Source organism: Gallus gallus, chromosome 2 (assembly GCF_016699485.2).
Source record: "Gallus gallus isolate bGalGal1 chromosome 2, bGalGal1.mat.broiler.GRCg7b, whole genome shotgun sequence".
Taxonomy (NCBI): Eukaryota; Metazoa; Chordata; class Aves; order Galliformes; family Phasianidae; genus Gallus; species Gallus gallus.
Window position 1 is genome coordinate 117,522,416 of NC_052533.1, and position 17,988 is coordinate 117,540,403.

Below are 17,988 nucleotides of genomic sequence, written 5' to 3' on the forward strand. Positions count from 1 at the left end.
CTGGAAAATATCCTTGTCAGCTGCGTTCTCAGAAAAAAAATGGTTTATTTAATTATTTTTTTCTAGGCATTTCTACATATCCCTGTGTAGATTTGCAAGTCCAGTGTCTTTAACCCTATGTGTATTGCAGGAGAACTTGATTTTAAATAAGTGGACTGAGCTTCTTGGTTGTGTAAGATTTCATGGTGATTTCTAAAACACAGTACAACAGACCATCCCCTTCATCAGCCCGATGGTCACAGTTCTGTACTGTTTCATATCACTTCTTCAGTACTCAAATGAGGCAAAGACCCTGTCATTCTCCACTGGGAAATGGGCCCTCATGCATATTGTTAGTAATGTACATGTAGCCAGAAGTTGTTCCAATAAAACGGATGAGTTCTAAACTACGTTGTATTTAAACAAGATACATGCATTTATTCTATTATTTAAGCGGTTTTCTTGGGCAAGTGCTGATTTATACTCACCGAATATTAAAAGATTTTTGCAAACTCTCAAATCCAATTCGCATCAAAATTAATATACAACAAAATAATACAGAAATTGATATACAAAATTAGTATACAACGAGGTTCTAAAGATTACGCGTTATTCTGCTTACTTCAGCATGGTTATACTTCCATGCAAAGTAAACTCTACCTGGAAAACACAATCATCAATGTTTAAATGCTTTTCATCTCTACTTCCAAGTATGTTCTTCATAAGACAAAATGGCACCCAAGGACGAGAAGCAGCTTTGTTACTCTTGTTTTTCTAGATAAGGAAACTGAAATAAAGGGAGAGTGCACAAGCACAAACGTGGCTGGTCAAGGTCAGGCACTCTTACTAGTTTATGTGCATTTTATCATAGCCCAAGAGAGATGGGGAGATTCTGAGAAAAAGTATGCAATGATGGAAAATAAAACCACATGACTGTAATTCAAGTACCTCATTCCTTCCACTACCTCCCAGCAAGGTAATATTTTCATTAATATTAAATACTTCTCACAACATAGCAGATTAAAAGACTCACTTCAAAGAGAAACAGGTAAGCGAGAGCCTCTAACAAACTTGTTTGTTTCACTGAAATGGGTTTTTGTTGAAATGTTTTAAAGAATATCTTTTTTTCCAATGTTTTACAAAAGAATTCTTTATTTTTGTTCATTAGCATGTGACAAATTACTATTTTTAAAGACTGCACACTTTAATTTAGATATGGGATTGATTTCCTTAATATCAAATTCCTTGGTTTTAGCTGTTTTAAAATGAGTGTTTGTTCAAGTCCATTAAGGCAGACTATAAGTGTGTGTCAGTCTAAATATGACAAGAAACTCAACTTTGCAGACAAAAGCAATAGATTACACTTAATACAGAGTGCTGTCCATTGGCGCATTCAAGCAGCACGTTAGAGCTTGAACAATGGGGAGTTTAGGGATCTGGATTCTTGCATTACAACATCTCTAGCAAAGTCCACATACTAAATTGTGTACTATCTCTGCTTTTGTGTAACTCTACTCTTGCAGTCTACATACAGGAATTCAGAGAAGGACACTTCCACCCTGAAAGCAGTAAGGACCAACCCCTCTCTTCATTCTCCAAGTCTCATTTTACAAGTGTGTGTGTATGTTCAACAAAGTACCAAATCTAGATTGACAGCTAAAAGTGTTATATTTAGCACACATGGCATGTAATTAGAAATCTGAGTGTTTCCAAAAGGCAAAAGTTTTTGATTCTGATCTCAGTGTATTTTTATACCACATTAGCCAGTATTTTTCTCCTAATTGAAGTTGATTTAAGTGAGATCAGAGTCAGGCCCAAGAGCTACACGCCGATATTCTCATCTGAAGCAGTTTGTAATGTAATTTTGTCCTTGCTAACTGTTGATGGCTTATCCTCATCCCATTTTAACCTACAACCATCAGCTCCTTTAATGGAAGTGCCTATAAAGATCTTCTCTAAAATATGCTTTTCCAGCACACTTAATGTCTTTTAATGTCTTTCCAATTAAATCCAGATGTGAAAAGCTTAAGGAACAGTTCTCAGGACTGAAAAAGATGACATAAATCTTGCAGCTGACAGAGATCCCACTGAGCTCAGTTGGGGAAACTCACAGAGGACTTCTTGTGGGCCAGAAAAGCTGCTGGGTATAAAGACAGATGTGTATACTCCTATTAAAAAAATTTAAATAAAAACTGACTCCTACAATGAGGTATCCACAGTTATCAGGGACATTACAAACTCAATCCCTCAATGTGCTGAGCACATCCTGTGTGGCACAGATTTCCCTCATCTTTTCAGGAAGTTTATCAGAGTTGAAGGGGGTCACATCTGTTAAGGAAGGAGCACCTCACTTTTTAGGACTGCAGCTCTTAAACCAGCGGAGGGGCTGATTCTGGAAACGCTGTCTATCTTCATCTCACACTGTTATCAACAGGGAGATAATGTGCTCAGCAAAGCAGGACCCTGAATTTCTGTCTCCTTTACCTCCTCCACAGCCAGGTTAGCAGATTAAGTTGCGATTTCAGTACAGAGGAGACGTTAAATGTGCTATTAATTATAAATTCTTACTAATCTGATGGGAAACTGGGCATTCCTAGTGACTGACTACCACTGCTGGGCAAGTGCTGTTTGTGCAGCTGTCAATTTGGGGTTTATTTTGCTGTAAGCACTTGCACACTCTCAGGTTTTTTAAATTATTTTTTATTTTCACAACAGTAGATCATCTTGTTTTGCCCCTCCCCAGCTGTTTGTAAATGCAGGCTCAGCTCAAGCCATATCTTTTGGATACACAGGAAATATCCTCCTCCCCCCAGACTGTATTACAGAAAGTTTCTAGAAACCTGTCCAGTGCTAACAGCTTTGATGCTTTTCCTACTCTCCTGCTACTGACTTATTTTTGAAAGTGGTACAACATGCAGACAGATCAATGATTTTTACAGAGCTGTATGTCCATGAGAAACAAGAAAGAAAAAAAAGGAAAAAGGTTCCAGGAGTGCAGAAGGACCCATTTCTAAATTAAGACAAAGTTTGAGTCCATGTTTATCAGTGACAGGAACTTCAGTAGAGATACTCTGGATACTATTACTTAGTTTCAGTTTTCTATTCCCATTACAATATTTTAGCACTCTTGTCATGAGTCAGTGTATGGAACCATGAAACTGGGTAACAATCCACAGACAATCTTACTTACTCAGGTGTAACAATGAATGAATATGGGATGTAGACAATAGTGCAGACCTAACTGGAAGTGGCAGGCTACTAGACACCCTGACAGAGCACTCGAAGATAAAATTCCTCCAGATCTCTACTTGCTTTATTTTCCACAATGGACAGCACTTTTAGACCATCACTCCTGCAGTGCTGAAGGCTGGATTTGACTCCCACCAAAATCAGCGTTTCATGACCATCACTCAGGAGACACGAGGAATGCCCTTCCCTTGGAATGAACTGCTGTCTCCATGAGGATCCCAGTCTTGGCTAGCTTAGGGAATGAGCTCAAATCTCCTGTGCTTTGCTGCCAGGGACCACCAGGACAGCTCTGATTTATAGTTTTTTCTTTGCAGTATTATGATACAAGAATGTTCACTTGTAATTACAATAGCATTTTGTTGGCTCCCTGCCTTCACTTGGGTATGCATAACACCATATCCTTCATTCCAGCCTTTTTATGTCAGGACCCAAAATCTGAGAAGAAAATTACACCCGAAGTATTATGAAGATGCTACAGATCTTGCTGTCCCTCTAAGAGGTGACTCACGTATTTGTTGGTGGGGATGTGTGGCCAGCTGGATGGGACCCCGAACTAGGAATCAGAAGCAGAGACAGTCAAACTTCTTTTTCAGAAAAACACTGAATGAAGAAACAAAACTTTTTATGAGAACATGTCAGTTTTGAGGAAAGTCTTTCTAGGTCCTGCACAGATGGCGGTCAAAAAATCACAGGGAAGTGCCACACTTCATGACCGCTGGGCTGATGAGTACGTGTGGGGTGACACATTCATACTTGTTTGCTCTTCTGTGTGAAACATTTCAAGAGATTTCTAATTCATTTCAAAGTGAGTGAAAATACTTGAAATCTGGATGTGTTACGTGGGATAAAAAATCTGTTTCATTCAGAAGAGTGACTCTGTCACTAATCTGCTATGTGACACCGGGGAACAAATTTAGCTGAATATTTTTCAGGCACAAACTCAGCTCTTGACTTTGAGATCAAGCAGCACATTTTGATCATCTTTTTGCGTAAATTTGATTTTGTCAGTTTCAGTAGAGGCATGCACTTCTTTAAAGGAAATTCCAGGTATTTTAGATACCATTTAACAGTTAACTGTCAAACATTTTCCAAGTCTTTTGAACAAAGAATACTTCTGTGCAACTTTAATTTATAGCGCCATATATGTCCCACTTAAAGTGGCTGTGATTAAGAAGAAACACTGAGCTTAGATTTTTCTACTAAATGAGAAAAGTTTAAAGCCAATAAACTGTATCTAGGGTTTTAGCTGGGAGATGAAATAAAGGGCACGTTTGTTCCTGGTCACTGAGTTTTTAACCTGGGTCTGTTGCTCCTGCTGTTAAGCTCCTATGCATTCCTCACTAGCACACAGCATCCAGCAATCCCACCTCTCAGAGTCAGGAATTAGAGGTGAACTGCAAAATAAAACAGCTTTTTAAGGGAGAGCTAATGCATGGCAAGTGCCATACGTACTAACATAAGAACGAAGCTGCAAAGCTTAATTCTTAAAAAGAGGACTTCTTCCCCAGACATTTTACAATTTTAGATTAGAAGTATAAATTCCGACTTACCAATTGAATCTGAGAATTCTGACAGTATCTGGAAGACATGGAGGGCACTGCTGAATCTGCTGAGTAGAATGCCAGCTGTACTTCACCTAGCCCTTCAGGGCAGCGGAGGAGAGGCTGAGCCTTATGCTTGGACTCAGCTTTCTGAAGATGTATGAATACCTTTCAAATGGCCGAAAGTTTGTCTTTACTGTACAGCAAGGAGGACGGAAAATGTCCTGGTTTTCTACCACCAACAACAAAAAAACTATACTATTTTTGTACCCCCATTCCCTTTCCATGCTTGAATACATGTTGTTTCTTCAAATAAAATACTTTAGCCTGTCTTTTTACAGTACAGGAGCACAATCATAACTAACTTCATTGTTTCTCCTTTTGTCTCACGATTCTGCCCTTCAGGGATGTTTGATTATTGCTCAAAGGAGAAATAGAAAATGGAGAAAGCCTAATCTGCCTTCAGCAATTCATCCCTTCAATGATCAAGTTAAACAACAGCATTGTAAAAAGCTCTAGTAAAATTTTGTTTGTTTGTTTGTTTTTGACGAGCCCAACCCTGCTACTGCACAAAGAAATTCAACCATTTCTTTAGCAAATGCAGGTTGAGGTGAAGGATTAGTCCTTAATTAAAATCAGTATCTGCTACTTCCTTACCCACGGTGTGAAGTGGCAGATGTAATTTTCACAGTATTATTCCAAATTTTCTATTTCCTACAGCTCTCCTTTTTAACAAATAGGCTAGATCTACCTTCAGATTCAGCATCTATTTCCATTTTTATGTTAATTTATCTGTACCTGAATTTGCTCTACCGTCAGTAATTCCCACTTTTGGCTGCTACCGAAACAGGTAGGAAGATAAAAGGACTACTGACATTGTGGAACCAGGAGCTTCCAGATATCACAGAATCACAGAATGGCCTGGGTTGGAAAGGACCTCTAGGATCATGAATCTCCAAACCCCCTCCACAGGCAGGGCCGCCAACCTCCACATTTAATACTAGACCAGATTATCTCCATGAATGCTGTCCTACGTGCTTCTTTACTAAAAAGGGAACACAGAAGGTACTCTGTCACCCAGCATGTGCTTAAACTGAGACATTAACAAGCAGAAAGGAGGCTTTCTCAAGAACTCTGACTTTTTAAATTCAGGAACATCTCCAGCTGGCAGCTCAGCAATGCAGATTAGGCACTCCTTGACTCTGATTAACGGAGCTCTGCAACTATGGACCTGCTTTTCCTCCATTTACAGTTACAGTCAAAGAAACCCACCCAGATATATGTCCAATAACTTTGCCGAACAGCTGGCTTTTAGTCTGGAAGATCTGCTAACGGCTATTTTATCATTACATCCTAGCACCTATTATTAAAATCCATTAACCACAGATGTCAAAAAGAGCTTATGCAAAATCTTACTAGTTACAAAATAACCTGTCAGGGTTAGATTCAATAAAGAATTTAGGTGCCTACAAATTAGGCACTGTAAGAGCGAGGTTTTAAATAGCACATCCTTGGAATAAAATCAAAGGTCTAAAGTTAAGTACTTGGTTTCTTTATTTGGTGTAAGAGAAGAGGCGGGTTTCTCTGAAGAACCTGAGAAAGCCATGAGCTGGATACGGAGCTACCTGTGGCTGAACTCCTGCTGCTCTCCAGAGTTCATACACAAAGCCAGATTCACACACAGAGGATCCGGGAGATTGGTAAGACAGGACCCACAGACACACGATCCTTCTCCAGGCTGGCACTTCCAGCTCTACTACAGACCTGAGCAGAACTCACTGTTTTCACTGAAAAGGTGACCGGTGGAGAAGCAGGCAGAGGTGAGGGTCCCCCTTCTGTCAATGGCATGTGTGAAAGCATTTGTGCACCATACAAAACACACAGATTTTTTATTCTTAGCTTTAAGCAAACAAGCCACACGTCCCAGCTCCAATGTGAGAATCTAATCTTCAGGCTCAGTGATAGAGAAGATTCTGCTGTTGAACTGGGCCGCTATGCAGAATGAGTCAAGATTCACAAGTGAAAGATATTGCATGAGAGAGCACTGACACTGTAAGCTAAAATGATGGTAACAATTACTGAGTTGTTCTGAAGAGCGCCCTATGTCCCCTAGATAATTTCTGCTCTTCACCCAACTCTTGCTTTAACACAAAGCTCAGAAGTGGTAAAAGCAGAAACCGTAATCCACTACTTCTGCCCTTCAGTGACTATTTAACCTGTAGGATACAATCATATTCCTTATATTGTGCTTGCTCTGTGTGAGCCCAAGTATGTTAACTTTCTGTTACACAGTGTCTCTTATTATCTGGGAAGGTAGATAAATAGCTATACTTGCATTAGTGTGTCTCCAGTGGCCTGCCATTATGAATACCTTGAGGCTGTGAAAGGAACAGAGTCTGAGTAAGTCAGCATTATCGTGTAAAGCATGGAAACCAAAAGTAACTGCTCCAGCCACAGCTGAGAAAAAAAAGTCTTCAGGATGCTATTTTGCCTAATATTTATTCCACATGATTCACTTTAATTACTATACAGCTGTATCTTAATAAAATAATTTATTAAGATAAGCAATAGTAATCCTTAATTAGTCAAGCTGTCCTTATGCAAATAAATTCCAATAAGCCTCCTCATGCATTCAAACTCCATGAGAGGATTTCCAGGATCAGGCTACAAGCAGTTTTACTCTGCCATGATGGAGCAAAATTAAATTGTTTAAAATCAACACACTTGCAATGGAAGCAAAAATACTAATGTAAAACCAAAAGGAAAACGTGAATTTAAATTAAATGCCAGTAAAACATTACGCCCAACCTTATTTTATGCTAAGAATTTGATATTTGTAGCTACCATATAAACAGTACAGTGATGGCATGAAGAAAATGCTAGCTTTATAAGGCTACCACCAGAAGAGGAGAAAATGCGCTCATAACCATGCACACCGTACAGAGATCTTTTTCAAGCACAAATAAGACCTCACTGAAACCATGTTTGAGATAACTGTCATGCTATCCGGTTACAATAAGGAGAGGAGGAGACCAGACTTATTATTTCCTTCACAATGAAATCAGTATAAACAAATCGTATAATGTTTGGACACCAACTCCTGAAACAAAGAAGCCTAGAAAATCTCTTACAACCACCCACAGACTTCGCATGCTGGCCTGTGATTATACAACTGGAGAAGATCACCCCAACTGCCATGTAAACCAATGTCAGTCTGCAAAAGATAGTACCACAGTGCTTCTAGTAAAAAATAAAGCAAGATCCTGGAACAGTCATCAGTAAGGAATACTTCTACGTTTATCTAACTATTTTGTCCACAAATAAGGAATACTTTTCTTAAATTTAAAGAAGACAACTTAGTTCCCATTGTGAGGGTAACAGCTCTCTTGTGTGCCCTTACTAAACTACAACACACATCCAACTATACAAAAATGAGTCTGGGACCAACAGTGCATTTCAACCTGTTCCTCCATGAAACAGTCTTGTCCTCATATTTTCTTGCTATATGGGAACATTCAGCCTAATTTTTAGAAATACATATCTGCCAAACAGCATATCTCTATGTCCTATGGACTATAGACAAAACAAGATATTTAGATGACGAAATACTTTCAGTTCTCTCAGGAAAATACAGTGTTTCTGGAGACTAGGCTTCCACCTCCAAATTTTAGTTCTTCTCCTTCCCTGGCAGCCAAAAGTAATGTCTAAAAGAGATATGAAAGGATACAGCCTCTCTCTACAGATATTGTCCTGAAAGTGTAAAACACTGCATACTTCTTGGGTTAGACGCAAGGAGCAAATCACAAAATACAAAGGACTCCAAAGCATTGGATTAAGCCAGTTGCTGTGAAAATAAAGTATAGGATCTATTCATTTTCGGCCTGTTTCCACTCCATATCCTTTAAGGCTGGAAATTATTTTACTCAAATCAGAATTTAATGATACAAAACATCCACCTTCCCTTTCCTAAGCATTGGGAAAAGCAGTGGCATTTCTTGGTTTCTAGTTATGCCACAGAGAAATTTTATCATTCATATATGCACTTAGTAAAGAAACTTACTTCATCAAAATCAACCATCTCTGCAAATTGGTTAATAATTCATATTTCCCTAACATTAATTTCATTCTTTTCTTTAGGCTACAACTGACTGAACTGTAACTTCGTATGAACAATGGGTATTAATCATACAAAAGAAAACAAAAGGAGCAGTAATGAACTGACAAAGCTTGTTAGTCCTCTCCAGAATGAGTGCAACAATTAAAAATACAGCGAAGGAATAGCAATCATTCAAACGCAGTTAAAAAAAAACAAAACAACAACCTATATATGTGTGTGTGTGTGTGTGTGTGTAAAAGAAATGAAGAGTGGTATCTGATAAAAACTCAAAAATCTTGGGGAAAAACCTCAAGTCATTTTTAGACTTAACAGGCTGAGAACAATATATTTATTAAGAAAAAAAAATAGTACAATGAATAAATTGTCATCCTTAAGAAAGTATCTTCAGTATTTATATGAAGGCTGTTCCCTCATATAGCCATATGTGCTTCTAATCTTGTATTGCTAGCATCTTGTTTTTTCTAGGTTTTATTTACATATGCACTAGCGTGTTGAGTTAACAATGCATTTGTTCACGAAGAGCACTCTTCAGGAAGCATAAGACTATCTCTGCTCATAGTGATCACTAGTTCCCTTGTGTTAAATGTGATGTGGTGATATCATCAAAACGGGGCATATATGAAGGGCTAATGACAATCAGTTTTCCCCAATATTTAGATATTGCTTTTAATGTGAAATCCTAACTTAAATTTGATTACTACTTTGAATTCTAAAGGCAAAACAAAAAAAGTGAAAAAATGTACTTTTAAGTTGCACGTTCAGTCAGAATGTAATTTCCACCTTCCACTGGGATAGGGGCAAGAAGGAGTTTTCAATAAACTGTAACAATCAAATACTGATATTTTTGCACAATAGCTACACGTTAACAATGTAGACTGCATATTTTACTAAATGTCATGCTTAATTTGCTAATAAATTCTAAAAAGAGCAAACCCCTCCTAATAACAGCTGCAGCAGCCCAGATGCCATAAAAACAGAATGCCTTTGCTATGCAGGGGAGGGGCTGCCCTTTCCTCTGTGCAGGCACGTGGAGATGCCAGCCAGCACCAGCCATTCGCCAGCACACTGTGCACTGTGGGATTTAGACATGGGGCAGGGCAGGAAAGCGTGCAGAACTGATTTAACAAACAAAACATGGAATAAACTTTTTTTTTTGCTGATGTACAGGTGGCAAAGGAGGTTCATTCACATCTGGTTTGCTAAGTGGAAAATGGCAGCTCCAGCCCCATGCCTCAGTCTCCCCATTGCACCACAGTGGAACTGCATGGTTTTTCTTGCTTTGGCAACAGGATCAAGCTCTAGCCCTAAAAAATTGATTCCATAAAGAATACATGTGCACATGCTGAATAACAACTTACCAAGTCTTTAGAGTTGATTATTTCTGATGAACAGCAAAGTCTGGCAGGCAGAGGAACTGTCCCTTCTGTTTGGCTTGTGGGAAGATAACATCATTTTCTCTTAAAACTCTTAATATACTTTTAGACTAGAAAGAATAAGCAAGAAAACTTCTGATTTATTATGGAAAACTGGGGAGCTTCTTCTTTACAAAGTGTTGTGGAAGATCTTACCAGTAGCTCTAGAAACTCCAGTCCTCAGCTTTTCCAGTGAAGAGGCAGCATGGGGCTCTTAGCCTCCTCCCAGGAATACTACTCTCACTATGCCTCATCCACTGTTTTTACCAGCTCCTTTTAGCAAGTGAAAAATCAGACACCATGCCCATGCTACGCCATCCATGCACAACTCAGTTTGGCTGAGGGAATGGATGCAGTCCCTGGGCACTGAAAGGGTCTAATAAAAGAAAATAGAAGAAGCAGTTCTTTGCTTCTAACATCCCATAATGAGAAAAGGGTAAACAGAGGGTGAAGTGAGGCTTGAGATCATACAGAAACTGTGCTGTGATCCTCGTCATGCAAATGAGGGACTTAGTCATACTCTTTTCTCTTTGGAGAATGCTATGAGGCAGGAGTAACTTGACAGCTGCTCTCTCACAATAGCTAGATCAGATTCCAATATACTCTCCAATCCTGGGCATTGTCTTATTACTTCCTACTTAGATGTACAAAACTTCATGCACCTGCATTACACAGCATTAAACCCTGCATCTACTAAATCTGCCAACACAGAAGCCAATTCAACTGGTGGATTTATTTAATGTGGTTGCTCACTGGGAAATGGATTGAAAGCACAAACTTCTCTCAGGCCTACCACAGAGGAAACAACTGTAATATTTTACTGATGTGGGCAGGACCCAAGCAAGTAACGGAGTAAGGCCAATTTGCTGCAGTAAGTTTCTTCTGAAACAAAGAAACAAAGTTCCTTTGTTCAGTTTTAACACATTTCTTGACTTCTATTACCCACTTGCCTTTTTCCATTCCCAAGGAAGGTTCCATTAATCATCCTTCTAATGGAAACACTTGTGTCTGATCACTTAGCGGTGGACACAGGCATAGTCTTGGGCATGCACTGAACAAGAAGCCCAAGGGAAGCCCAGCTGAAAAGTTTGGAAAAGCAAGGATGCCTTTTTAAAATAAACTTTGGAAAGGTCAGCAGGACAGCAAGGGGTCAGCACCAGGCAGCCAGTGGGTGGATGGCACAGGAGAAAGACAACAACACTTGTCATTAATTATATCTGTTGGAATGCTACACATTTCCCACCCCCCTAACTGGTAGTACTTCAGACATCCAAGCACAATCTCTCCCACGTCCTACTCGACCCCAGGCAGGGCACATGCCAAGAAGCTTTCATAGAAGCCAAGAAGTGGCTAATACAAGCAGAGGTTAAACATTTAAATGTGTCCCTCCACTTTGAAACATTTTTTTCTCCAGTTCAAAGTTATCCCTTCAGATTTCTCTATCAATGAAATACGTATTCTCTTAGAGTGAAATATGGGTAGATTATGGTGCCCATCCTCAAGCTAACAAAACTCTTCATTTCTTTGGAGAGGAATAATTACTGGGAATTGGACTGCTCAGAGTAGGAACTCCACTCCTAAAACTGACGAGGCAAGAATATAATGCTATGTACCACTTACCTAGGCCTAGATGTATCTGATGTCCTATGTTGCCTTTCAAAATGTATGTAAATATCAGAACGCATCACTACATGTGATTTTGCATGCCTTGCCATTGCAAAACTTCAAAGTATCCCTGTATATAAGGTTATTTGCTCCAAAGCAAGTAGTATATTTTACTTTAATAAAATATCCAATAAACTGTCGATTGGAGAAGAGATGGCAGGCTTTTAATTCATGAATGGACCCATTCCTCACTTACCCTAAACTCACCAAGGATATGGCCGAAGTTCACTGTCTTCTGTGAGTCAAAGGAGATAGGTACCTCTGGAGCGCGATACTTGGGCTATCTCCCAGATAAATAGGTGGAAGGAATCAGCTTCTGTAAATGTCTCTCTCTGTTCTTTCAGTATAGGTAAAACTATACAACTATCCTAACCTGGAAGCCTTGTAGTTGTCTGAAAGTCACCGAAGATGTTATAGTGATGATGTTAGAACCCTTGGGTTTTAGAACTTCTGCTCAGTAGGTTTAAAACATCGAATGCTGTTATTTGTTCATGCTGTGAAAATTTCTGCACATTTCTGCAGCATGGCCTGAGGAATCTTAAAATCAAATAGTGGTGTTCCTTTGGGTAGCTGGAAGAAAAACAACAGATTCTAGAGGGAATTGTGTTGGAGACGAGTTAGGTGTACCTTGTGCACTTGCAGAACACTGTTTCGTACAAGTGTAACTATAGAGAGATAATGACTCGTGCAAGATCAATCTGGATATGCTTAAGTTCTGCTAATGGGTTCTGAATATTAATGGGGAAAAAATGAAAAGCCAGCACTGTGGTCAGTGAAAAGTACTGCACAACACTGTGGCTTAAGGAGAAATCCCCCCAGTGATGCAAGGTAACCTCCTACCCAAAATCCAGCTATTAAGATCGCAGTTGAAAATAATGTACGTTTTTGTAGAGAAGAAAAAGATATCAAAAGGAAAAAGAGAAGTTTTCTGGTAGATATATTGGGGGGGAAAAAAAGGTGACTGTGTTTTTATTTGAGTGATGCTTCAGAAAGGGAATATTCAAACTGAGTGTGTGTCTGTGTGCTCAAGACCCAAGATGGGGCCTAAATCCACAGCTTTAAAGCCCAAATTAAATCATCATACATTTTTGAAAGTTTTATTTAACTTCTCCTCTGTAGTTTTCAAGCTTTCATACAATCATAAAGCATGGGCAAACATAGGTTCACTCTACAAACAGAAAAATATTGTGGAAGGAAACATACATCATGGCAAAGCACAGTATCCACAGGAAAGTATTAATCATTGTTAATTGAAAAAAAAAAAAAGAAAAAAAAAAACAAACAAAAAACTACCCAGTGCTGAAAAAGTAGCAGTGTGAAAGTAACTTGTTACTTGGATAAAGAACCACAGTGATCCACAGCATTCAGCACTCATGGGTTCACCATGCATTGTCCAGTCACAGCACTGAGTGAGAGAGTTAAGAACTGAGTGACACAAGTTGCACATAACAATTCAAAAAGCAACTCTTCTTGCTTTCTCTTCAGAAAAAAAAACAGCAAGCAAGCCGAAGAGTGAGGCTGGTTGTACAGATACAAACCATTCGCAAAGCTGCACTTCTGTCTCATGCTTGTATTAACCAGAGACTGGATATCAGCCTTCCTCTCCTATGTTGAGAGGAATACTGTGTGCTACCTACGTCATGGCCAGAAGCTACTTGTAAACAGATGGAGAGCTACAGGTCTAAAACACAATACAACGACAACAAAAAAATGAATCCACTACTCAATACTCAAAGAGAAGTGAAAAAAAGAGACCTGTCCAAACCATCAGTTGCAAAAAGAAGCACCCTCAGGTAGCACGATTAAATCCTAAGATTTCATCTGAGACCTCAACATGAAAACAAGTTGCCACCCTTCCCAACACACTTTATTCCATTTAGCTCTTTCTTCCTCCATGAAATTGTGTGTTGATTTTACTGTTCTGTGCTACATGGACCAATGAAGAAAGTTACAGGTTAGGGAGATTTCTGTGCTATATTTACAATCCACATGCAGTCATTGTTTCATAAAGCCAGAAAGAAACCTGAGTTGGTCTACTCTAACCTCCTGTGTATGTCACCTTGTGTTAATGCTGTGTGTATGTGTTGACTACAGAAATCCTACCCTGACCCATAGAACTGCAGAGATATTTAGCAGCTTGATTCCACTGGTGAGCATCTTATGGCCCAGAACTCATTTTTTGTCATTTGAATTTGAGAACCTTCAGAATTTTGCTATTGGTTCTTATTATGTCCTTCTCAGCTAGATCAAAGAGTCCCCTAGGAATCAACAATTTTTCTTTGTAAGCACTTTGACAGAGTCAAGTCAGCTCTCAGTTTTTCCCTTTACAAATTAAACCAAATGAGGTTGCAAGTCTCTCACCAGAAGACATTTCCCCCCCCACTTCCTCCAGCAAATACTTTTTTTGCGACTGTTTTCTAAACTTACCTCAGTGTTTCCATATCCTTTTAAAAATGCTGACACTGGGACTAGATGAATTCTTCCAGTACCAACTTGACCATTGCCGTTTACGTGGATGTACCTTGTAGCATACTTACTGTTATCCAACACATTTGTGGCTGAATACTGTAACGGGATCTCTTATTCAGATGCCCACTCCTGATCACTTAGTTACTCTTAGGCTAAAATTCTCCATTCTGTCAGTATGGCTTTGATCTCTTGTTCCTTGATGAATAATTGTGTGGTTAACTATGTCATTGTGGACCTTCTTTGAATCCAGCAGGTTGGCTGCAATTTATCCTATGACTTACCATGTTTAACACTCTGTTCTTCTTGTGCTACCAACGAACACTACTGAGAGATGATTTCATGCCTATTTCCAGACCACCGAATTACACACTGCATGTAAGTGAAAATGAAAACTGAATTTTGAAGTGTTTGCTTTTGTGTTGTACAGAAAGAGCAATCTCTTATCTACTTGGAGCAGATAGGATGACCCACAAAAGGCTGTACATCTGGAAAAAATAAAAAGCCAAGTCATGTGTTCTGCCCTAGTCTCCAATTTTGTGTAGATGAGTGATAGGATTGAAATGGAGATATTTCTGTGAGCAAGGAAGACGCTGCAGGTCAAACTATCTGATTTCTGTGCAAACCAGGTCAGTAAACCATCTTTATTCAGCCTAGTACATGGCACACTCAACATCTTTGGCCTTGTCACTTTTCAAGGTTAGGTTTAAAGAACACGTATGAGATCTTGCCTGGAATGGTGTGTATTAGTCTACTGCATTCTCAACAGAGCTAGCAGAGGAGAAAGGAAAAAAGAAACATATGATACCTAGTCCACAATCTTATAACATTCATTCCTCCCCACAGAAGGATGGGGAAAATTAGATGGGTGAAAGTGAAAAAACTATTGTGGGTTGATGCAGATAGTTTAATAAATAAACTAAAAGAGAGGAAAATAACAAGTGATGCAAAGGCAATCCCTTATCACCTCCCACTGCAGACCAACCAGTGTCTGAGTGATGGTTGCTTTGGAAAAGCTCCCCTCCAGCTTAATTGCTGAGCATAGGATTATAAAGCATGGAAAATTTCCTTGGTCAGTTTCGCTCTGTTGATCTGCCTGGGTCCTCTCCCAGCCATTTGCCTAGCCCTAGCCCACTCTCTTGGAGGGCAGAGTGAGAAAAAAAGACCTTGAAACTCTCCAAGCACTGTGTATCAACAGTGTGTTACCAACACAGTTTAAGTCGCAAATCTAAAGGACAGCACCATACAGGCTGCCAGGAAGAACATTACCTCCATCCCCGCCAGTCTCAGTACTCTACTGGGCAACAATGCAGCAATACTGGGTACAGAATTAAGATTACGAACGCAAATGATCAGATTACCAATGCTGCTCTAGCCCAAGTGGGTATTTATCCTATTTGACTATAACGTATATAAAGTTGTGAACAGCTGCAGATCACGAATTCAGCAGCCTTGAGAATGTGGACTGTTATAACCAACAGAGCTCTGAATTTCCCCTTCCTTTAAACAACACTGTGAAATTTGTGTTACTTTTTAAAAACTACATTTTCATGTGACACTGCATTGTCTTGCAGTCTTAAAAATCATGCTCTTCTAGCTTCAGTGTTTGAAAATCGATTATTTCAAAGAATTAATGTTATGAAGAATTAGTAGCACAGATTACTTCTAAAAAAGTTTGTTCAAAGATTTGGACAGGGTGAAATTATTTAGGGCAGCCTAGACGCAAAAACGATGTCTATCCTCACATCTTACTCTTATATTAGCCTACCAGACCATTTTAATAGTAAAAAATCACATACTAATATACTACTCACGGTATAGTAGGAGCCTGCACTGTCTCAATGACAGGATATTAAATACCTTACACTCTGTTTTCATTTAGTGCAGAAAGGTCTGTTGCATCCAGAAATGGAATTAAGTTATCAGAGAATATGGATTTCAACATTGAGAAATGTTGTGGTTTCCATTTATATATATATATATATATATATATATATTTGTGAAATAAAGTTAAAACAAAAATAAGATAGAATGTCATCTATTAACATCAAGTAGAGCATTAGAAATATGAGACAAAAATTAGGATCTGAAAATTCAGTTTTCTGCATCATCCTCACTCCACTGTGATGTTATTACTGGCCAAAACCACTTGGTTTTGTTCCCATAGCTTAGCTAAAAGTTTATTTGTTGATATGTGATCACAGAAAAGTCATTCTCTGAGTTGGGATAGGAAAACAGCTTAAACATCCAGCCCTTCCTTTGGAAAGGTTTTGTAAAGGCTCCATTGCTTTGGTCAGACATTTGTGTCTGGGCTCATAATCTGGGAAGAGCAAAGCCATGAATCCCCCAGAGTTATTATTTTACACAGAGTGACCTGTTCTCCCAGTTGTTTTTCCAACTGGGGATTCTGGTGAGAGAGATCAGGATTATACCTGCCTAAACTATAAGAGGTTCTTCCCACTGAACCCCTGAAAGCTGTAACACTGTGGATTTTCTTTCTTATAAATATCCAATTTAAGAAGGAAAAAAAAGGGATCAGGTAATCCACGAATTTAAGAGATGCTGGGATCCCATTATGAGCAGAAACCTTTGGACCTTTCTTGAGGCTTACATTCCATTGTCTGAAGCATTTCCTTGAATTATTTCTTGCATAGTTCAATGAGTTGAACAAAGGGCTTTGGAGGGAGATCTGAATAGATTTGAATTAGCTGAGAAGTGAGCATCAGACAGGAGAATGGCCACGATCCACACTTGACCCTTCCACTGCTCCTCAGGACCAGACCTTGCATGCAAATCTCACCTGGGTGGCTACTACAAGGGTCTACACCTCAGCAGTTCCTGAGTGCAATATGATGAATGCATCAGGAGCAGGTACCTGCAAGCGAGAGCCCCGCTGCAGTTCTCCCACCAGCCCATGCGTGTGGGTCACATCTGGAGAAACAGAATGGAGGAAAGAGTGGCTGCTGGGCACACGCTTCTTGTTCCCACACATGGCAGTGAGGTTGCCAGAGCATGCAACGATCTCAGGAGCTCTAACACATTTCTCCAGTGTATTTTTCTAAACAGTGAGCTCAGATGATTTTCCCAGTAATTACAACAAATGGACCAGAAAGTTGTACAAAGTAGGCTGGGGAGAGCTTACTAGTCTAACCGTACAGACTGAAAATGATATCATTCTGCATTTTACTCTTTTCTAGATCTGCCAGAAAGAGGATATACTGCATCCCAAGTTTCCACACATGGAAAATCATCAAATCCCATTACAAATACACAGGCAATGGAGCACTGTCTTATGACGAGTCATATCCAATTCTCATTTACCAACAATGTCTATCCTCAATTAGAAATTTTTGAGTCTTTGTTAAGTTTGAAGGTAGCACCCAAGACAGTTTTTGAAGTGTTCACATTTTTCATTTTAATAACAAATCTCAGCTTTATTTCTTTCCCTGAGTAAAGAAGCACTACTTCTTTGTGTTCTCTTGAAATAAGTTTCTCCTACTAGCTCTGATGAAACTTCACTGCTTCTGATGAAGGAGGTACTGGAGATGCCAACTTTTGA

At 39.2% G+C, this 17,988-nt stretch overlaps 1 protein-coding gene and 1 long non-coding RNA gene across 14 annotated transcripts in view; both read right to left on the reverse strand.

The window, feature by feature from the left end:
* Positions 1-17,988, reverse strand: part of STAU2 (staufen double-stranded RNA binding protein 2) — a 166,480-nt gene that overhangs the window by 12,372 nt on the left and 136,120 nt on the right. Inside the window, exon 14 of one of the 13 annotated variants that reach the window (XM_040677690.2) lies at positions 10,245-10,317. The exons of the other annotated variants lie outside the window; for them this stretch is intronic. Within the exon in view, the coding sequence (XP_040533624.1) occupies positions 10,252-10,317 (66 nt within the window). The 3' untranslated portion in view covers positions 10,245-10,251. The remainder of the gene's footprint in view (positions 1-10,244; positions 10,318-17,988) is intronic. 13 annotated transcript variants of the gene reach the window in all.
* LOC124417792 overlaps positions 12,907-17,988 on the reverse strand; it is a 31,575-nt gene continuing 26,493 nt past the window's right edge. The window contains exon 2 of the long non-coding RNA XR_006938627.1: positions 12,907-17,360. This is a non-coding gene — a long non-coding RNA (uncharacterized LOC124417792). The remainder of the gene's footprint in view (positions 17,361-17,988) is intronic.